At 47.4% G+C, this 23,183-nt stretch overlaps 1 protein-coding gene across 1 annotated transcript; it reads right to left on the reverse strand.

The window, feature by feature from the left end:
- Positions 1 to 10,324: 10,324 nt before the first annotated feature.
- On the reverse strand, positions 10,325 to 22,323 carry LOC8052960 (prokineticin Bm8-d-like). The gene is made up of 3 exons (XM_042288273.1): positions 22,246 to 22,323; positions 14,909 to 15,146; positions 10,325 to 10,365 (listed from the first exon to the last, which is right to left on the reverse strand). Exons 1-3 carry the CDS (start codon positions 22,321 to 22,323, stop codon positions 10,325 to 10,327), a joined length of 357 nt encoding a protein of 118 aa, XP_042144207.1.
- Between the last annotated feature and the right edge of the window lie 860 nt (positions 22,324 to 23,183).

A 23,183-nucleotide genomic window follows, 5' to 3' on the forward strand; every position in this document is an offset into this window, starting at 1 on the left:
TGCTGTCATCGAACAAGGGACCTCACCATATCCAGTGAAGCGCTCTAGCAACTGATACCAGAAGTTAGGCGCCAGTAGGGCATACGAGTTTTCTGCGCTGCCACCAGTCTAATACCAACAAGGGTGAACGGCCTGCAGTACTAAGGTTATTATGATAATGCAATTAATACAAAGGTGCAAGCGAGTTTGATGAGTATGACGATAATATTCTATGGAGAAGGGGAACAAGGGGGACAAAGACACAAAAACAACAAGGAAAAAACCAAACACATCTAGAGGATTGGTACGTGACCGAGAACTTCGCCTAGTTGTTGTATTAAACCAGGGACGTCTCTATTTCCAGTGGAGCGCTCTATGAACTGATACGAGGACGAGGCAGATTTTGTCGGTCGTGCACCAGTCACCCAGCTGTGTTTGGAGATTTGTATATTGTCACGAAAGAACAAAAGAGGAAACAAAGAATAACTGGCGAAACTGAAACGTTTAATGGAGCGAACTTGTGCCCAAGAAATAAAAGAGGAAACAGAAGATAACAGCCGAGCGTCACGGGCGTCGGAGTCGGCGAAAGAGCAGAGTCGAACGCTGGGACGAAACTGACTCAACAAGGTCGCGGGTGGCCTCTTATCTAGAGTGCGTCACTATCTCGAAGATTCGGCGAGAGCGGCTCGAGCGTCGCGCGCTCGAGGCGAGAATGAACACGCATTTTCTAGAACATCAAAAGCAGGAATAAATGATAGAAGCTACGTCCGGAACAAGAATAAACGATAACTTTCTAGAGGTCCGTGACTTAGCGTTGCTTTCTCCGTTCTGCGCGCGGCATTATCCCTCCTTTAAAAAAAAGTGCATCGTCCCGATGCAGCGCACAACAAATAAACAAAAAACAAATCCAAACCAAAAGGACAGCAGAATCGCGAGCCGTAGTTCAGAGTTCACAGTTCACTTGTCGACCATAGTGTAAAGTTCTACCGTTCGTAATACGGCTTCAGCCGGACGACGTGCACCAACTCGGGTCGCGGCTGACGTCTTGTAGATGGGCGTGTTCCGTCCGAAAGGACTTCGTAGTTCAGATCGCCGAGGCGTCAGATGATCTTGTAGGGTCCGAAATAGCGTTTCAGAAGCGTCTCGCTGAGATCGCGGCGCCGTATTGGTGTCCAAACCCATACCCGGTCTCCGGGTTGAAAGTGGACGTCCCGGCGACGAAGGTTATACCGGCGTGCGTCGACTCGCTGTTGGTCTTGAATTTTGATTCTTGCCAGCTGACGAGCTTCCTCCGCGCGCTGGGAGATCAGTTGAGCGTCGTCGTTGCCATCATCGGTTGGCACGTGAGGCAGCATGGCGTCGAGCATTGTGGTTACCGCCCGGCCGTGTACCAGTTGAAGAGGCGTCACTCCCGTGGTTTCTTGAACAGCTGTGTTGTACGCGAACGTAACGTACGGCAGCACTTCGTCCCAAGTCTTATGCTCTACTTCGACGTACTATCGGCGAAAAATGAAATGCGAACAGAGGAGCGCGTGGCTCCCGGTACAGGTTGCGCCACCTGGAAGTGAGCCTAGGGGCGAGGGTGCGTGGCCTACTCCGATGTGTTCACGCCCTTCGCTCTGCGCTCCCCAAGCTTCGGCAGTGCGCCTCTCAGTGCGCTGAAAGCTACCACCGCTATCTTTGCTCGCTGGGCGTGTGCGGCGAGCTTCTTCGCACCGCACGCGCTGAGCCAGCAAAGATAGCGGTGATGCTTGCAGCGTACTGAGAGGCGAGCTGCCGAAGCTTGGGGAGCGCAGAGCGAGGGGCGTGAACACATCGGAGTAGGCCACGCAGCCTCGCCCCTAGGCTCACTTCCAGGTGGCGCAGCCTGTATCGCGAGCCACGCGCTCCTCTGTTCGCATTTCATTTTTCCCGATAGTACATAGAGATCATGTCAGCGATCGTCTTGTTGAGCCGCTCTGTTAGCCCGTTGGCCTGCGGGTGATAAGCGGTGGTCCGTCGATGGCTGGTGTGACTGAGCCGAAGTACCTCCTGAGTCAGCTCTGCCAGGAAAGATGACCCTCGATTTGTGATCAGCACTTCAGGTGCACCGTGTCGAAGGAGGATGGACTCGACGAAAAACTTGGCGACTTCCAGCGCTGTTCCCGATGGCAGGGCTTTCGTCTCGGCGTATCGTGTAAGATAGTCGGTAGCGACGATGATCCACCGATTTCCTTGCGTCGATGTTGGGAACGGCCCAAGTAAGTCCATTCCGACCTGTTGGAAGGGCGTAGTCCCTTCCAGCAGGAAGGGGTATCGGCTGCAGGAGTTCCACTGGCCTCGTCGGAGGCCTCTTACGTCGTTGGCACTCATGGCACGATCGTGTGTACAGATGGACTGTTTTCGGGAGTCTTGGCCAGTAGTACTTGTCACGAATCCGGGCGAGCGTCCTATTGTAGCCAAGGTGTCCAGCCGTCGGGTCGTCGTGGCATGCTTGAAAGATTTCTTCTTGCAGGCTGGCCGGAACAACCAGGAGCCAGGTAGGGCTGCTCGTTCCGAGGTTCTTCTTGAAGAGCACGCCTCGCCGCAGAATGAAGCTTGACAAGTATCGGGCCAAGACTTGCGGAACTGAACTTCTTTGACCTTCGAAGTGGTCGATCACAGCGCGAAGTTCCGGGTCGTCTCGTTGAAGTGCTCCCATGTCGGTATCTGTAACTGCGCCGAGAAAACGGGCGTCATCGTCGTCGTCAGTGCTTTCGGAAGGAGATTCGACTGAGGCCCTAGACAAACAGTCGGCGTCGTTGTGCTTGCGGCCAGACATATGCACAATAGTTACGTCGTATTCTTGCAATCGAAGGCTCCAGCGAGCGAGGCGTCCTGACGGGTCCTTGAGGTTGGCGAGCCAACAGAGAGCGTGGTGGTCCGTGACAACGCGGAACGGGATCCCGTACAGGTACGGGCGGAACTTAATTAATTCCCAAATGACAGCGAGACATTCCTTGTCAGTCGTTGAGTAATTTTTCTCTGCTTTGGACAGTGCCCTGCTTGCGTACGCGATCACCCTTTCTGCTCCGTCTTGTCTCTGGACGAGTACCGCGCCGAGTCCGTCGTTGCTGGCGTCCGTGTGAACTTCCGTTTCCGCTGATGGATCGAAGTGTCCGAGGATGGGAGGGTGACTGGAGTCTCTCCTTCAGTTCGTTGAACGCTTGTTCTTGCTCCTCCCCCCACTGGAAGTTAGCATTGTCCTCCGTCAGATGCATGAGCGGTGCAGAAATCTTGGAAAAATCGCGAACGAAACGTCTGTAGTAAGCGCACAGCCCAAGAAATCTTCTGACGGCTTTCTTGTCTCATGGCTTCGGAAATTTGGCAACAGCAGATGTCTTTGCTGGATCGGGGCTTACACCCTGAGCACTCACGACATGACCCAGAAATTTGAGCTCGCCGTAGGCGAACCGACATTTTGACGGCTTTAGTGTCAGTCCAGCATTCTGGATAGCCTGTAGCACGGCTCGCAAACGTCTCAGGTGCCCGTCGAAGTCGCTTGCGAATACCACGACGTCGTCGAGATAGACGAGGCAGCTTTGCCATTTCAAGCCGGAAAGAACGGTGTCCATTACGCGCTGGAACGTCGCCGGGGCTGTGCACAGTCCGAACGGCATCACTTTAAATTCGTAGAGTCCGTTCGGCGTGACGAAGGCAGTCTTCTCACGATCCCGTTCGTCGACCTCGATCTGCCAGTACCCACTCTTGAGGTCCATCGACGAAAAGTATCGGGCGTGACGCAGCCGGTCCAGAGTGTCGTCGATGCGTGGCAGCAGGTAGACGTCCTTTTTTGTTACGGCGTTCAGTCGACGGTAGTCCACGCAGAACCGAAGAGTTCCGTCTTTCTTTTTCACCAGGACTACCGGTGAAGCCCACGGACTGTTTGAGGGCTGAACGATGTCGTCGTGGAGCATTTCTTGGACCTACTTCTGGATGGCTTCTCTCTCTTTCACAGAGACCCGATACGGTGACCGATGAGCAGGAAGCGCGTCGTCATCAGTAATAATTCTATATTTCGCAATAGTCATTTGGCGCACCTTTGATGACGTGGAGAAGCATTAACTGAACTCGGCGAGAAGGTCACTGATTTGTCGTCGTTGTGGGGTAGGCAGGACTGGGTCGATGTCGAACTGCGAATACGGCGTTGTCTCGTGTGGCCACGAAGAAAGGTCTTCTGCTATTCCGGTGATTGCAGCTGAGTCCGCGAGTTCCTCGGCATGACCCACGGCAGTGCCTATCGTAAGGTGCTGAGCCTCCTGTCGGAAGTTTGTTACGAGTGCAACAGTGTGTCAATCTTGGAGCTCCGTGATACCTCTTGCGACGCCGATCCTTCTTCCTAGAAGCAACTGTAGGCTTCCCTCGAGCAAAACGTCGCCACAGAAAGCCTCGTCAATCCCGATGGATACGAAAACACTCGACCGCGGCGGTAAGTTCACGTGATTCGCGAGGACTCGGACCGCGGATGACGTTGCTTTGGGTTCCTCCACCGCTGGAGCAGGTTTTCGTAGTGTCAGCCGGTTTTCTCCGAGGTCGATGACGTCGCCATACTCGCAAAGAAAGTCCATTCCTCGGATAACGTCCCTCGAACAGTCTTGCAGAACGACCAACTTGACAGGGCACGTCTCACCGTGGATCTCGACACGAGCAGTGCAATTACCGACTGGTTTGACAGGTGCCCACCGGCGGTCCGTATCTGTGGGCCATCCCACGGCGTCGTCACTTTCCGAAGGCGTTGGGAGAGCCTCCCACTCAGGACGGAGTAGTCTGCACCCGTGTCGACGAGAGCCGACGCGTCGTGGCCGTCGATAACGACGTGTAGGTTATTCTTCACCGTTGCAGGAGCGTCGCTTCGGTCTCTGGTGGTGTTTGAGTGGGGGCCCTCCGACGTTCGTGGAGGATCTTGGCGTCGGTCGTCTTCGGCAACTCCACCTCCAGGTGTTGCCGCGCCTAGTTTTCCCGGCGTGGAGCGAAGGGCGACAGGCTTTCACGTCGGGGTCGGTGCATCGGCGAAGCTGGACGTCGTGGCGAAGGCGACCGGGATACGCGGCGAGCTGCAGGGGGAGACTGAGGTCGTCGGAGGCATACTTCGATCTCCCGCGGTCGTTCACCAGAGCGTGGACGTGGATTGGTCGGATGGAAGCCACGCAGCCCTATCTGCCGGTAAGGGCAGCGGCGGTAGATATGGTCGGCCTCCCCGCACTGGTAGCAGATGGGTCGTCGATCCGCTGTCCTCCACACGTCGGTTTTCCTCGGCGCCGGCTGTTCTCGGCGGTCGTACTGACGTCCTTCGTCGTTTCATTGGGGGTACGTCTGCGTTGGTGGGTCTCGTCGTGACGCCAGCGGGTAATGACGAGCAGTTGGCGGCGGTCATCGGGCCACTGCGGCGTAGGTCAGCGTCGGCTGATCGGCTGCGGCCACGGTGACAGGGGCTTCCGGAAGGAACGCTCGCTGAACCTCGTCCCGAACAACCTCAGCAATGGAGATTGAGGCCGGGCGCTCGGCAGTCGGCAGAAGCTGCTTAAGCTCCTCCCGGCCAACCTCGCGAATGAGCTCTCGAATGCCCGGGATGCCGTGGGCAAGGTCGCAAGGGGACTGCGGAACCGCGCTGACGCCGGGTAGCCTCTGGTAGTGGTTGGCTCGAGCTTGCAGGGCACGCTCGATGTTCGTCGCCTCGCTGACAAAATCTTCGACAGTTGTCGGAGGGCTACGAACAAGGTCGCCGAAGATGTTTTCTTTCACGCCCCGCATCAGGAACCGCAACTTCTCTTCCGGAGCGTTTGGGTCGGCGCGGTTCATAAGGCGGAGAACGTCCTCGACGAAACTTGTTACGCTCTCGTTTGGTCCTTGTCTTCTTGCTTGAAGAAGTTCTTCGGCCCGCTGACGTCGCTGCTGGCTGGCAAAAGTGCGTCGCAGCTCCGCCTGGAAGTCTTGCCACGACGAAATTGACGCTTCGTGGTTCTCGAACCACGTGCGTGCCGTGCCTTCCAGAGCGAATAGACGTTCTGGAGGCACTGCTCCGGTGTCCATGCGTTATGGCGGGCAACTCGTTTGTAACGTTGCAGCCAATCTTCAACGTCCTCATGGACCTCCCCGTGGAATGGCGTCGGAGTCCTGGGCGCGACGGGAAGGTATACGACGGCGGCGGCGGACGGGTTCTGCGACGACTGGTTGTCCATCGTCGGCCTCGTTGGCTGCCTGGTCCTGGGTGGCAGAAGTCCGTATTCCGGGGTTAGACCTTGGGTGCGGCGACTGGATCGGGTCGTATGTTCTTCGTAGAGTGGTCTTCTCACCGGGCTTGGAATCGGACTTGCACTGCGGGCCCTTGGAGGGGAACGCTGCACGGGCATGCGGTACCCGGCACCTCCACCAAAATGTCACGAAGGAACAAAAGAGGAAACAAAGAATAACTGACGAAACTGAAACGTTTAATGGGGCGAACTTGTGCCCAAGAAATAAAAGAGGAAACAGAAGATAACAGCCGAGCGTCGCGGGCGTCGGAGTCGGCGAAAGAGCAGAGTCGAACGCTGGGACGAAACTGACTCAACAAGGTCGCGGGCGGCCTCTTATCTAGAGTGCGTCACTATCTCGAAGATTCGGCGAGAGCGGCTCGAGCGTCGCGCGCTCGGGGCGAGAATGAACACGCACTTTCTAGAACATCAAAAGCAGAAATGGATGATAGAAGCTACGTCCGGAACAATATTAAACGATAACTTTCTAGAAGTCCGTGACTTAGCGTTGCTTTCTCGGTTCTGCGCGCGGCAATATCTGCTTTGTCCCCCTTGTTCCCCTTCTCCAGGGATAATTATTGTCATCCTCGTCCAGCTTGCTTGCACCTTTGCATTAATTGCAGTATCATCATGGAAAACATGCTTCAAACATGCTTGAGCTTGAGGCGCTTCCGCAGATTATTCTGTCCTCATGTCTGCAGCGGACACCGTGTCTTTTGTTTGATGTATGAGCAGTATAAGTGCTCATACATCATAATCCAATGTGCCGCTGCAACAATGCTACAACCGCTTAGTAACTGTAAGGTAATACAAACACGCGCTTCAGTAAGCAATAGTTTTTATATAGTGCTTTCGAGATGTGCCGAAGTGAGAACCGAGCCTTCTACACCACACGGAAGGGCCAATGTGTATCAGATATTTTCCGCTTTAATAAAGTACCTTTTGAATCACACGAGCGACGGCGAAGCTTTGTGTGCCGCTGAATTACAAGCTTTCATTGTATTCGCATGCCAATGTTTTACTAAAGAAGCCCTGTTGTATGCAAAACTAATTAGTGGCTAAATTATGCGAACAGCTAGTCACGTCACTAAATTGACCACATTACAGTAACTAGCAAGTACAATTTTATTTGCGAGTTGTGCTTTGTAGGGGAATCTTGTTGCCGGTTTTCGGTGAAACACCCGGTATTCGCTCTTTCTGGCTTGAGTTGAAACGTGGTGGCACCAGCGTGCAAATAGACCCTCACAGCATTCCGGTTCTGAACTAGGTGGAGGGTTTTAGAGTATCTGCGAAATTAAATAAACACGCTATTGTTTAAGGTGGCCACTTGTAGCACTGTCTGACATAATTAACTGCTATGATTAAAATGATGACTCAAAAAATTAAAAACAATATACGTGAACCGGAAACTAGCCGGGGAGTAGGGTTTCGTTTGTTCGGTCACCTTACGCCGTCCGAGTTACCAGGTCCGGATGGGGTGACGGACTTCGTTGTGCGAAGCTGGGTGGGTCTTGTCAGAGACAAGGCTGCTTCTCTTGGCCATTGGTGACTAATTCAGTTGAACTTGGAAATTACTTTTCAATAAACAATTTATTAATTTTGTAGCGAATGAAATTACAAAGAGAAACGATACTGCGAAAATGTAACTTCTTCTATACGGGGTAGGGAAGGAGGTGCACGGGTGCGAGCTCATCCAAGCTCGGTAGTTGGCTGGCTCGTTGGATTATGTCCCGATTACGGGGACAAATGTCCTTCGGAATCCCACGACCGGGCTCAATTCCGGAGCGTTAGCTCTCGAGCTCCAGCACGAACGAAACTCACTTGCTGCGTTCCCGTCAAAGTCACTCGTGTGTCCATCCCCTTTTAGTGGACCGGCGTATCCTCGACGCGACGTCAGACAGGCGTTTCCGACTGGCCAAAAGACCACAACCAATCGGCTAACTTTCTCACCATGGGGCAACTGCTTATATTCCCGCGTGAGAACCCGCGGTCTTCGTATATCTCACGGCCAAAGGTTGGGTGGGGTCGGATGCAAGCAAACTATTTCTAGAACTCGCAAGGCGAGTCAGACAGCCGAATAGCGCCGACTAAGTGAGCCATCCCGTCATTCATTCTGCCAGACGCGGCCTGACACCGCCCTTCTGCCGCTACCCCGACACGCGGGCGAGAAAGACTACACCGATGTAAACGGTGCAGGCCAGAGCCACCGCATCCTCCCGGCCCGAAACGCACGCTCCGACTCTCTTGGCAGAGAACGCGATTTCCGAACCTCGCGTCGTAAAGTACGCCTGTCTCTAGAGGTCGCCCACCAAGGGAAGTGTTTACGCCAACGCTTTCCTACCAGCCAAGTCTCCCTGGTGCTAACGGCCCACCCGCGGAGCCATTGTCGATCCTTATACGGGGCTACCATAAGGCCATATGTAAAAAGAAAGGTGCCATCTTGTGTACTCCTGATCAATTACGAAATTTCCACCATATTAGGGTTTCCCGTATTGATAGTTTCGCCCGAGAGACAGTGGTCCTAGCAAAGTGGGATATGATCACGTGCTTCAAGTCCAGTTCGAACCCTTCACAGTACGGCTTCGATAAAGACCGTTCACAGACCTACAGGGTGATTCAAGGAGACGCCAGGCTCTTTAAATGGACCGCAAAATTCGGTTTCTTAGCCTATCGCGCTACGACTTTGTGCAGCGTTGCCCATGGATGGTGCATATTTTTTTTTTGTGCAAAATTTGCAAAGAGCGAACTTACCTGAGGCAAAAGTAAAGAAAGAAAAAGGCTTAGCTCCTATGGAAACGCAGTGACGCCACCGGTCTTCAAACAAGACGGCGCCATTTCACACGGGAGACAAGAGATGGCGCAACGAACGCCGCCAACGATTATGCCAACGAACGAGCATAAAGCGCCGAGAGCCGGCGTCTTTAGCAGACAATATTTTCGACTCAAATACAGCGCGCGTTCCGCAGGCGGCGACAGTCGGAGAAACAAAAACAGGCATGGTAACAACAAAAAACTGCAGTTCCATGTCTGCTAAAGACGCCGGCTCTCGGCGTCGTATGCTCGTTCGTTGGCGGCACTTGGAGTCGCGATCGCTTGCGCCATCTCTTGTCTCTCGTGCGAAACGGTGCCGTGTTGTTTGAAGACCGGTGGCGTAGCTGCGTTTCCATAGGAGCTAAGCCTTTTTCTTTCTTTACTTCTTCCTCAGGTAAGTTCGCTCTTTAAACATTTTGCAAAAAAAAAAAAAAAATGCACCATCTGTGGGCAACGCTGCACAAAGTCGTAGCGCGATAGGTTAAGACACCGAATTTTGCCGTCGATTTGAAGAGGAGTGGTCCAAAAATACTACCTTGTGGCACTCCCCTGTTAATGGCTGCAATTGAGATCGCTTTTTATCTATTTCAACACACAGGTAGCGACACTGAAGATAACGTTTAACTATACTTAGGGATCTACCACGCACACCGCACATATAAAGCTCGAAGGTCGTTAAAGATCATGTTCGCGACCTTCAAGCACACGTGCACACCCTCACCCCACAGACAGGACCGCGCGGCGCCATTTACAAACACCCATGGGGCACCGTATAACAAATACAGAGCTCGATATAGGGAAGATGGGATTTGGTAACTTTTGCCTTGTGTCTGTTCTGCTGCCTCATAGACTCCACGCTGTACTCCTCCGGACGCTTCCCTTCGGAACCTTTCAGGGGGGGGGGTCGGGGGGGGGGGGGGGGGGGGTCTGCCATCCCCTCTCCCCACCAACTAGGCTACGTGCCTGATGGCGGCTGCCCAGAATTTTTCATATGACCTACAGCTGGGCGCCACTGAGTTCGCTGTCAAACAAGAAAGGGGCGAATATTAGGTGTATTTAACTTTTTTTTTGTTTGAATGGTAGTATTTTATTTAGAATTGTGTATACTGGTTGAACAATACGGATGGTGAATGTCTTAAACAACACAATATGAAAGAAAGAAAAACACATCCATGGTACAAAGAAGCTTTACTTTTTATTGGAAGCCACTATTTTAGTTAACCATGTGGGAGTTTTACTACGAGCTCAAATGTTAAGACGTTTAAGTTATTCAACGATTCCGGTAGTTACTGACATCTGGCGTTTGCACCATATGGACAGGAGTAACCTGAAAAATGTAATGATGACGTGAGCGTGCTTACAAATCGAGCAAGGCTTGTAGAAACGAACAAAAACAGCGATTTCAAATTTCTAGAAAATGTTTCGTTTTACATTTTTTCTCTGAATGTCTCCTGAAAAATTACCCAGCCTAGTCTTCGGAAAATATTCGAGCATCTTAGTGTTCTTTTATGTTTAATTTATGACGTATATACAAGCATATATCTGTTCTAGCCTGTTAGACTATTGGCGACGAGATTCTTCGGTGGCTTCCTTTTTTGTTTCCTATCTGTGACGTCACGACTAGGATGATTGATCACCAGCTACATTTTCGATGGTGTGTAAAACGCACCGTGAAAGCTTGAATCACAGCTTCCTTAACCAACACCGTTAAGGTGGATGGTCTGGCATACTCCGCATTTTCATTGAGGAATGTTGAATTCATCCTACTAAAGACGTCATATGAGCGTTAGACCAGTCGTGGAAGGCCGACCGAAGTGACGCTGTCTGTCGCACACGACGCCAATACCGTGAAAAGAACAGCATTATGTAGCAGTCCTAATAACCCAAGGCGTCCCACTATATTCATGTTAACTGTACAAGGTGTCTGATTTTAATTTCAACAGATATATATTAAGAAGTCATGGAAATTACAGTAATGCGGTCTGTGCAGGTAAATGATGATTCACTCAGCCCCGTTTTCTTACGTTACGTTACGTTACGAAAGCTTACATCTGCTTACGCCACAAGTCACCAAGATTTCTGGTGCCTCATGTTAAGCGTCGCTAGCAGTAAAAGGAGATCTCATGACACGCAACATTCGAGACAGGAATGTCATAGTTGCATAAATCAGATAGCACCGTTTTCTTACGTTATGCATAAGTCAGCGTAACTTTTGTGTCTCTATTGTCGCGCGCCAGGCTATCTCCTTAAACTAGTAGCAACGCTTAACATAAAACACAGATGTCCCGGTGACTTGTGGCGTAGGCCGACGTAAGCTTCCTCAACGTAAAGCAACTCAAGAAAACGATGCCTGTGGCTCATCCTTAAAGGGAAACTGAAGCGGTTCTGTATTTGAGGACGAATAACTAAATTGTCTTCATTCGGCCTCCAGGATCACGAGTATTGAGATTATTTTTCGATTTGGTGCACTGAGACTGCAGAAAATCATTTTCAGAGTACTGCTGAAGCCCCTCCTTCCCGGAGCTTCAGAGTGCATGAAGCCGACACTTGGACCTGGGCCCGTTTGCTCGAAGCCGGTTAACTTTAACCGGGGTTAAAAATTGACCGCTCTTCCCTACTAGGTACCTACAAGTACCTAGCCAAGTTTGACGAGGGCTGGATAAGCGATAGCTCCGTGTTTTATTATGGGGTGGTAGCTCGTGTCACCTACTGGCTGTAGCGAATATACGTGGCTTCCGTGGAAAGGTTCCCGAAATGGGGGGACCCAAAAAATGCGCGCTGCCTGGTTTTCGCAACGCAGCACTCGCACTGCAGAACCCAGGAATCCTGGGTTCGAGCCCCACCCCTGCGCGTTTCGATCTGGTACAAATAATCGGCAAGGTAAAGCTAAATTAACCCTTATTTGGAAATTTTCTAAATATTTGGCTGTCTGAAGTGAAGAAAAGCCTCGTTGAAATTTCCTTCCGAGTTCGAAAGAAGACGACGAAGTTGAGTCCTAGAAGCGATGAGAAAGACGTGAGCAATGAAAGGCGGGCGGTACACCGGCAGCATGGTTGGCCAGCATGCAAGAACTGTATATAACACCGTCGTAAATTGAAAAACCTGTAACTCGGCTCCACTGAAAATTGACCTATTAGTAAGTTACCCCAACATCGAGAAGAACGCTGGAAGTGTAATTCTACGATCCGCGCGCGCTGGCCTTCCACTTATAAAAGATTTGAAGTAATTATAATCATAATAAATCTTTGACGAACGCGCGTGCACGGCAAAATTTGTTTTAGGCTTTTTGCTTCAGAACAGTTATTACTGCAGACGCCAGCACGTGCAGCGCGTGTAACTACCCTCGAAGCATGCACCCCGGTGCTTTTGACATTTAGCAAAAGGTCTATTGGAACCAACGTTACTAAATTGATGGGAACGCTCTCTGCTTTTGTGTGCTATCAATACCCGGCCGATTGAGTTAAGGCAATCCACTTTCCAAAGGCGTTGCCATGCCGACAACTATCGCGTTCATTTAGGCTTAGGAATGGCCAGAGTCGAAAGTCTGTCTAAAAAATGCGGCGAAGTCATTGCTCATGTTTTGCGTTTTAAGTGAGGTGAGGCAAGTCGAAAACCTCCTGCACCATTCATTGCTGACTAACGCGCCCGCTACTGCAGCTACTTTTAGTTCCAACGCGAGCGGCGCTCACTCACCGGGCACCGCCATGTTTCCCCGCCGTCCGGTCGCGTGGCCCAAAATTCCCCCTCGTAGGGAAATCCGGTTAACCACGGTTAGTTAACCAGCTTCGAGCAAACGGGCCCTGATGAAATATGGATATAGATATAAGGCGTATACGAGCTTAGCTTAGGGGCTCATCTCTTTCTTAACGAAGAGTTAAATGCATCATCGAGGGTTCCAATGTGTGTTTTTTTAAGTGCCCTTAGCATCTACGGTTATCGTCGTGTTTTAATTCCTACACGTCTTAGCGTTCCTTAAACTTTGAACATTTCATTATTCGTATGGCGAGCTCATCATCGCACAGCAAACCTTCAGAGAAGTTATCTGTAAATTCCGCGTCTATTCGAAACTTTAAGCGATAGTGGTATGCAGCGGTGCGAGAATCACGCTACTTATCACCTTGATGATCTGCTTGCCGAATGAAAGTGCTTGCTTACTCTTTCCTGACGTGGAAGTATGAGGTAAAGCTTTTATTTTGCTCGTATTTCACTAGTTTACAATTACGCGGGCAGGCCCAACATCGCAATGGTGTTGTGCAACAATAATCCAGAGGACCAGTCATTTTTATATGAACTAGCGTACCTCATGCGTCGTGAAAGTTGCGAACTATTGAACCTCTTCGTAGTCACTGGCAAGATAAGAACGGCGGAGCGTTTCTTTCGAATGCCCGAACTCTAGCACGCGCTCTTTGCGTTTCTCCGTGCTTTTTCTGTGCTTGAACGCTAAAGGCTCACTAGACTACCATGAATTAGCGGAGATAGTTAGTTTGTGCTGGAGGCAGAAGAACTCAAGGACGTCCCTGCCGTTCCTATTTGTCAGGTACTGCACCTCATATTCATTGTCGTAGGTGCTCACCGAAAAAAAAAGTAACGAAATACGTTACTCGTTACTTGCAAATAAAAGGAACGCGTTACCGACCTCCGTGACCTGAAAATTAAAGGAAAGCCTTACCGTTACCGCTAAAAAGTAACGCAAGCTACTTTTTTTTTTAATTAGGAATCAACACGTTTTAGTGAATTCACAGTACGGGTACGCATAAGCGCCATCGTTAAAAAACACATGCAAAGGAAAAAAAAAATTTAAAGCAGCCTGGTTGGGGAAAGGAAATCCTAAAATGAATTCACAACAAAAAAGGAAAATTTTTCGAGCTAGATTCACGGCGCGATACCAACTTGTAGCTGATACCCTCGGACGCCGCTGTAAAGTGGCCGCTGTAAAGTGACCGCTATTTGTCACGTGGGGCTTGCGCTCTTTCGGGAGCTTCCTGTTGTCTCTAAAAGTTAACTTATTCTTCTTCGTTTGAAGTGCAACAAAAAACGAAGATTAATACGGAACTTTTAGAGACCAAAGAAAGCTCCTGAAAAAGCGAAAGCAGACGTGAAAGACCTGTGCGCGGGTCAGATGACGGCGGCGGCGCCCCGGAGCAGACGAACTTGTGCGGCGGCGGCGACGGCGGCGTGGAGAAACGCGTTGAACCGGCGGCGAAACGCGCTCAGCGTGCGGCCGCGGCGCAGCGCGACCGCACAGAGGTCAAGGGCGTGGCCCGCGGCAACTGCCGCGGTGCCAACTATATATTCCTTTTGCGCCATAAATATAGCCCTAAATTGTTTTTGTTCGTTGTGAATTCGTTTTATAACATTCTTTTTCCATCTAGAGTTTCTAAAGAAAAGCCTTTTTTTCTTTGCACGTGTTCTTTAAAGAAACATTATGTTCATGCAGAAACTGAACATAGTTTCTCGATGATTTTTTTTTTTTACGGTTTCACCTAAATGCTTACAAGGAAAAACGCAAAAGAACGCAGAAACTCAAAAATTCACACGGCTCGGCACCCGTTACTTGAAACAACTAACGCAAGTACGTTACCCGTTCGTGTTTTTAAACGTAACGAATGCGTTACAACGTTAACGAGAAAAGTAACGCGTTACCGGTAACACTGTAACTTGTACGCGTTACCGCCAAACTGCTCATATTACATTTCCCGACCAGAAAAAAAACCAAAAAACTTCTCTACAACCTAAAACCGAATAATAAACCGGCGTCCTTGTGTGACACTAAAAATAAAAGCGTGCGAGTAGTGACGTTATCAGCTGCGCACGGCACCTTTTTCCCGATTTTTGCCTGCAATACGCACGAAAAGGTACACATAAATCACCTGTTTGACACGGGCAGCGGAGAGTATAGGTGCCACCCTTGATCGAATCTTCTGAACACGGCATTCCGTATCCTCCTTTAGGCTGGCAGGTGGAAGAGGGATTATTAGTATTACTTGATCTTAAACAGCACAATCCGCTCCCGCAAGGCGCGCTGGGGCTACAAGGCTGGCCCTTACGTCCAGGAGTAGGACGGCGAGTAGGGCCACCTGGGAAGTGGGGTACGACTGGTCGCTGTTCCTTCAAAACGAAAGATGAAACGCCGATACGAGCAAGGTTTAGGTTAAAAGAGGGTGTCTTTCTATCTACCCAGAATGGTGATATATCAAACCATTATATAGTCATTATGTTGCACCAGGCTTTTCCTTTTTTTATGCTATTCAGCACGCGATAATAGCATCTCCCGGATCGCACTCAGTGTGTTCACAGATGCGAGTTGCCGCAGCAAGGCTGTCGCGCGTGTAGGAAGGCTACATACAGTTCCCGCGATTCATGTCGGCAGCGGTCACGTAACGAAACTGGCTGGCGATATCGGTATATTGACCTATTTAAAGTGGCGTTAACTAACCACCTTTGCGAACACGTCGAACTAATTATTTGCTTGCATGTCGGACTACTTATCTGCTAACAAAATTGATTACTCTGTATTTTATTAGTTTTTATTTATTTGCATATACTGCCACCTCAAAACAATGGGCATAGGTAGGGTGGCGGTACCAGAAAAATGCAGATACACCTGTAAAAACAAAAGACGAAGAAAACAGGCGAACAAAACAACGTGCTGTTACAATTACAATGGTGCCATACTGCTTATCAAACTCGTTATCGCAGGGGCACGTTAAAAAATGTGACTCAACTTCATTCCAATCGTTTATACATCTTGGGAAGAATAAATATATAAAAGTGTCGGTAAAATACGGATATGACTGAATCAGGAATGGGAAAAATACATGCAAATATGTATCAAAATACAAATACAAAATACTTCGTCAAAATAGTATTTAATTACTAATCTAATTACATTTCCAGAAAAGCATTTAAATACAAGATACAAATACAACCAAATGTATTTGGTCTCCTCCAAATACTTTTCCAAATACATTCCTCAAAATTTACGTCAGCGACTTCAGGGCACCTGCAACGAGTTTCTGGGTATCTTATTTTAATTTTGCATTCCACACTCGGGAGTTAGTGTGCGAGGCTCTAGTAACGTAATGTAAATATAATCACAAAAAATGTAATCAGCTTGGATGTAATAGGTGAAAAAGTACAGAGCTTTAAAGGGGCACTCAAGTGGTTTTTGAGTTCGTGTTTTGATGATGACAGCTGAATTTAGACGCCCTAAGTATCCCTAAAAACCAAAAAGTATAGTCATACTGTGATTCTTTCTGTAATAAAAATGCAATTGAAGGCCGCCAAACCTCGGATCCATTCGAAAACGAAACCACTCTCATTGGTCCTCGCACGCTTATCGAAAGGATCTCGGGCCAATGGCGTTGGACGACGTTCTGTCGCGCAGTGATCCCGAGGTAGCCGCATCGGCCGAACCTCTTTGTCATTCGATCTTCGACCATGGCGGAGTTCTCTACGCTCAAGGACCTGACGCCGTTAGAGGTTGAAATTCTTCGGCGGACAGCCGACCTGGGGATGATTTCCTATGACGCCACTCCGACGTGCGATGTGGATGATAGCAGCGCTTCGGAGTCATGTTCGGGTTCCGAGGCCGACGAAACGCAGACCTTTTCGGGCGTTCTTTGATTTGCGGTTGGGGCTAGTCGTAACCAAACCAACGTTTGACACCGCAGCGTTACCTCTGGTACGTGACGTCAAACTATGTCGCCACGTTGACTTTCGCCTCGGGAGAACGGGGGGAAGGCTGGTTCAGACATGTGCAACGAGCGCGTACCTACGACTGCGTCCGTTGCAACCGGAGCGACCGGAACGACCGCTCTGCGCCGCGCGTACACACACCTGCAACCACTACAAGCGCAGCGGGTCGTCAGCACGGCGAACGTTTCTATACGCCGCCGTCAGCTGTTTCAGCGGCCTTTCTAAAAAGGGGACGCACTGCTACTCAATGCCGTAACAGAATATAGACAGACAGTTTTCTATAGCCTAAAGCTTTATTATTACTTTTTCTTGATAGGCTTGCAGGGTACAGTGGATGAAAAAAAGAAAATAAAAATATTCCAAAAGTACAAATATCGCCACACGCCTTTTTTACGATTATAAAAGACAATGTAATCTTAGCAGCGATATAGCAACGTAGAAATATGATTTCGTGATCAGATAGAGGTTGCGAGCGTTCAGGATTGCTAACACTAATCACTTTTGTCCGGTAATGAAAACGCGTGAAAATTCACATCCTTTATACGGTACGCGCCAGTAATACCTTGAACTTGAGCACACACATGAAAGGCGCCAAATAAATAATCCGGGCGATGTTCAAGGACACAAATGCTTAGAAAGCACCACTGCAGTCGAAGTAAAGAAACACGACGGCATGGGCGTTTCTGCAGTCTTGATTATGCCGCCACGACATCGCCGCACCAGTAGGTGGATCTTCCCTTCTAGTACGTGCTGGGATATCATAGCGACACACGACGAAAATTCACAGTCAAGGATAGCGCTTTTACGCGGAACGGTGAGCTTTCACCACGCCGTCCACGCCGACGATCACCACCAACGCCATGTTTGCGGATAGAAGGAGCCGGCCGGCCCGCGACCAGCACGACAGGCCTGCAACGCGCGGAGATACGTGCGCTTCCGCGCATCCCTGGGTAACGGGAAATTCAACCCCCGCGGAGGAAGGCAAGGAGAAAACGTAGTCCCTTGTTTGTGAAACGATAATTGCAGTATCGCGTATTCTAAACAAGAAAAATTTTACGTCTTGTGAAATTATCATGCACAGCATATTTAAATGAACTGAAAATTGTTTCTTTAGCGAAACTTTACAAAGACCACCAACATTTTCAAACATACGATAATTTCATTGGTCCTCGCAATTACAGAAAAGAGTCCGCACGTATTTTATTCCTGCGTGATTAATAGGCGGTTCTGCCTTCTCAAACTGAAGCTACTCATTCACTGACACTTCCTTAACACCATCGCACCAAAAAGTAGCTTCTCCAAAAACCGCTTGAGTGCCCCTTTAAGCAACTTTTTTTGTAGATTACATTTTGGTATAGGCCAACAAAGAGCCGAGACGACCAAGACGCGCAGCAATAGCTAGATAATATTTTATTCTTGCAACTCGCACCAGTTACAAAAATCTGGACGACCCGCGCATTTAGGATGTTCCAGGCAAAAATATGGATGGAAATCAGGCTGCAAAGCACCACAAGTTGTCACAGGCACTTATTTAGCCAGTCTGCCTGTGAACGTCGATTTCGTCACTATTCTTGCCCTGGACTAGCACGGTCGTAATCACAAAGTCACTAAACGCTTGTGCTTGATTCAGAGACACTACATTCGGTGCAAAACATAGTTTTATTGCTGCTCTGGACAGTGACAATAAATTTGAGGGATGTATTTTAGCCCACAAAATTGTATTTAATTACAATTGTATTTGAAATACCCATGTTTTAGTATTTAAATACGCACGTCAAATACATTACCCAATCTGTAATTAAATACAAATGCAAAATACACAAGGTATTTGAAATACCGCCCATCCCTGGACTGAATGTATGTGTTATTCTTTGTGCGAGTAAGAAGTCTGCGGGAGTCAGCTGGTACGCCGGAGTAGACGTTTGTTGACATATCGGTATTATGCAATCCATTTACTAATTTAAAAAAAAGATACTTTAAACGATGTGTATTCATGTGTGTCTTGCTTTGAGGATTGTTACTGAGTCTGTGGAATAATAACGGTAATGATAAACCTCACTGTCTCATTTTGGACTCGTTCAAGATAATTGATGTTGCTCTGAGTGAAAGGATCTCAGGGCATACTTGCGTAATCTATGATTGGTAAAACAAGGGTTTCAAAAGCAGTTAACTTAAACTCCGGTGTTGTGTCCTCCAGTGATCGTCTTAAAGTTCACAGCCTAAACATAGCCTTATTACATACTTTGTCCACTTGCAGGTTCTATGAGAGGTTTGACTGTATGTACACACCTAGGTATTTGTACTTCCTTATGTTGCAAAGCTGCACATTGTCAAAACAGTAATGGAACAGTAAAATACTTCGCTTAGGTGTAACAATCGTGCTTACTGCTCTTGATCTGTTTATTTCCATTTGCCTAGCTTGACACCAGTAGAAACTTTATTGAATTGTTGATTTAGTCTGATCTGATCGCTTTGAGTGTTGTCCTTGGTGATAATAATCATATCATCAGCAAAGCGATTTATTTTTACGGCCGGCTCGAGTCCTACGCACATTTCATTTATATAAAAAATAAAAAGCAGTGGTCCTAAGACGAACCCTTGTGGAACTTCGGAAATCACTGGCAACAGTAGAGCTTTCGCGTTTTTAATTGAAAAAAAATTGGGTTCTTCCAATTAAATACGCTTCCAACCAGCGGATCAGCTGGCGGTCCTTAATGATACCTGCATTTTACATGACAGCTTTTAATAGGACACCCGATGAAATGCATTGGCGAAATCTAAAAATACTACATCTATCTGTCCCCTACTAAGAATGCAAGCTGGTTTCAATCGTGTAAGACCTCAGTAAGCTGTGTATTTGTAGAAAGCCCTTTTCTAAACCCTTTCTGATGTTTATTTAGCATTTGGTAACTCTCCACAAAATTTGATAATTTTTTAGGGATTATGTGTTCTCATAATTTACTAGAAGTGCTTTTAATGAAATCGGACGGTAATTAGTAAGTAGTGCAGAATTGCCTTGCTTATAAGCAGGGATGACCTTACCACGTTTCCAGTAGAGAGGAAGAGCACAGTCTTCCAGAGATTTAATAAAAATCAACGTTAGATAATGAGAACCTTTTAAAAAAATTAGTGAGATATCGTCTGGTTGGCACGATTTATTTATGTTCAACTACAAATGGTCAAATACTCCCTCCGGTGTTACTTAATTCACTTTTATCAATTGAAGGGGAAGACAAGTTAGAATGAAAAATTGTAATTTGACCATAATCTTTGGTAAACAACGATTGATAGTATTTGTTAAACAAGTTTCCAATCTCGTCCGTATTGGTAGCTTCCGATTGTTCTGTTAAAATTGACGTTAAATATTTCTTACTTGGAGTTACAACCAAAACTTATCGGAAACTGATTTTATTTAAGTTAGAAGCCTTATTGTAGTATCAAAGGACTTCGGCGAGCGAACTGCATCTTTCAGTTTTCGAGATTACGCAAACACTTCAGCCTTCCCATCGGGAGTACTCGCGCCACGGTAAGATTTCTTTGTTGTTTCTTTCTAGGTGTATCACGTCTCTCGCTATCCACAACATGTTTATGCGCTTTTTCTTTACACAAAAGAGAAGAAACCGTTTTATTGCCTCCTGTATTGAGTCCTAAACCTATCCCAGAGCAGGTCAGTCGACGGAGTTAAAGATTTCGCAAAATTTTTAAACTCTGAATAGTGAAGGTCGAGAATTCTAAAATACCTTTATCATCGGCCCCATCAAAGTACGGCTCCATTGTAACATATTTTGGTTTCTGTTGGAATAAATCCAGTGAACAGCTGATAATTACTGCGCAATGATTTGAAATTCACTCGTATACATCGCCGGTATACATGAACTGTGCCATTTCGTGGTTAACAAAAATTAAATCTACTGCATTTTGATAGTGCTAATTTTTTCAACGTGAATTTGTATGTCCTCCTAAGTTGTAACGAGCTATAGACCCTGAAAATATTGAAATCAACAAAAACATCGCAACTAAATAGATCGCTGAGATTCAATTAAGCAAAAGGCAAGACCGAAAGAAATTCCCCGTACGCTTTTAAGGTTTACACTGCAACATTGGGCAAACGTATATTAATGTAATGCTTATTGTTACAATGCAATCATCATTTTTGGGTTGCCAAATTTTTTGGCCTCGCTATCATATGTGCTTCCTCTAAAGATTGCTGTGACTGTCTAAAATAATCCACTGCTTTATGTATTCTAGGCATATGATTATTTTAAAATTTAGTAATATTTTGTCGAATCGCTTCTGAGCGTTACCTGTGTCTTTCCAGTTGCAAGCTACCATACTGGGCGAAGAAAACTCACACCTACCTGAGATGAAATCAGATCGGCCGGCAGAGAGGCCGCGACAATTTTACGTTTTTTTTAGTGGTACCGTAAAACAAAATTTACAGTACGGTACCGAAAGTTTACGGTACAATGAAATTAAGTTACACTCTACTTTTTACTTTTAAGAGGAATTATTCATGTTGTCGGTGCATTTAAAGTGTGAACGCACAATCGGAACTATGCTCTATTCTGCAAATTTCATCGACAACGAATAAAAATACGTGAAATCACTCTTTAAAAGATTAATTTCTGTCGGAATTCGTGACTGAGGCTTGTAGCTGCAAAATACTTAATTCAAAAGTAACGCAAAGACAACGTTATTAGTTTTCAGAAGCAACGGTAAAGCTACTTTGTTACATTTTAGAGGAAGGTAACAACTTTATCTAACGTGTATTTTCTTTTCTTTTTTTGGCGAACCAACGAGCACCGATACATCGGCGCTTATTTTGTAACAGGCACAACACAATGACCACACAACGACGCACATCGTCGTTGTGTGGTCGTTGCTGTTTATAAAATAAACAAAAAACAACGACGACGATGAACCCAACGACAACAACAACACTTCTTAGTGTCGGACACGTTGGTAATAGTTGTAATGATGTATCTCTATTTAACAGGCTCATTGTGACTAGACACACTCCTCTGCATTACTTACCGAGCAGATGTCCTGAACATGTGCGCGTTAACGAAATATGAACGCCTTGGTGTAATAAACACCGGCGTTTTGTCCGTCGACAAGATGACATAATAAGTTTGGTACCTCGAAAAATAGTCTGGAGGGTCACTTGTCCCACGGCTCCACATTTGTAGCCAGTTTGGGGCGATCAGCAACCAACGCAGTTACCAACAATGCGTATATTCAAACTTATCCGAAAAGGTTTACTGATTGTCTCTTATAGGGTTCACACAACATCAAAATCCAACCGCAGTCTACTCAACACGTTTGAAAACAGCACCGGACGAGCCAAGGAAATTTCAAGCGTCTAGAGAGATCGGCATTAAAATTATATAAAATAAGCAATGCCAGAATACTATCGAAAGTCAACAATATGCATAAAAGTGCAGGAGGATAGAACAGATATGATGTTTCTTCAAATATTCACAAAAAACATCAGCAAAAAAAACCTTACTTGAAAATCGGCGGTGACATCATCCAGCAGTGCGGCCACGATGACGGTCAAAGCAAGCGCTAAGCAAAATGTCTTCATGGCTTGGCTTTTGCTGCTTAATCTGCAGTCACACTGTAACCTGAAACCAATCCGGGCTTCTTTTTATACGAAGAAAAACTGAAGGAGGAGGAGGAGTTGAGAGCTTGCGGTGACTTCAGTACATCGAGCTCTGATTGGAAGGATAGCTTCCAGTTGCAGATGCTGTCCACCTTTTCCCAAATGCCAGGCTATGCGCGAGGGGCGTTCGAGGCATTTGATCGCACTGATTGGAGGGGGGAAAAGGAGTAGTGTGTCGAGACAAAGACGGCTAGTCTTCGCTTCTACCCATTAATTCTTCATATTAGCGCTGGGCGCTGTGACGTCACCGCATGTTCTCCTCCTCCTCCTCTTCAGTTTCTCTCTGTATAGAAAAAACCTCTCCTCCCTCTTCCGCCCCAGCAGATATTAAAATGGCATGTGACCTTTTCGCATGACGCAGGGAAGTTGCCTTTCCGCGCGTAAAAAAAGAAAAAAGAAGAGCAATATCGTCGTTTTGTTTTGAGCATAGGATGCATTTTGTTTCGTGACATTTAATGTGCAACCGTGAACGATGTTCTTACGGCGAATGTCAATACGAACACGGTATGGTTGTCACGGTAAAAAATGTGTAAAATAGGCTTAACCTCCGAAGCTTCCAGCAGTATCATACCGACGATTAGTAAGTGTCACATGAGTGTCATATTTTTTGTAAAAATATATCACAGAGTGACACTACAGATATTAATGGGGTTGTCCTTTTACAGCGATAACTCCATCTTTGCGACTTAAGCGCAATGAAATCCCAAAATTATGCACGATGTAGTTCTCTTATCAACGTGATAAAAGGTAGCAACATGTTTTTTTTCTGCTAATTAAAAAAA

The sequence above is a fragment of the Ixodes scapularis genome, unplaced genomic scaffold (genome assembly GCF_016920785.2).
Source record: "Ixodes scapularis isolate PalLabHiFi unplaced genomic scaffold, ASM1692078v2 ptg001496l_1___fragment_2___debris__unscaffolded, whole genome shotgun sequence".
NCBI lineage: Eukaryota > Metazoa > Arthropoda > Arachnida > Ixodida > Ixodidae > Ixodes > Ixodes scapularis.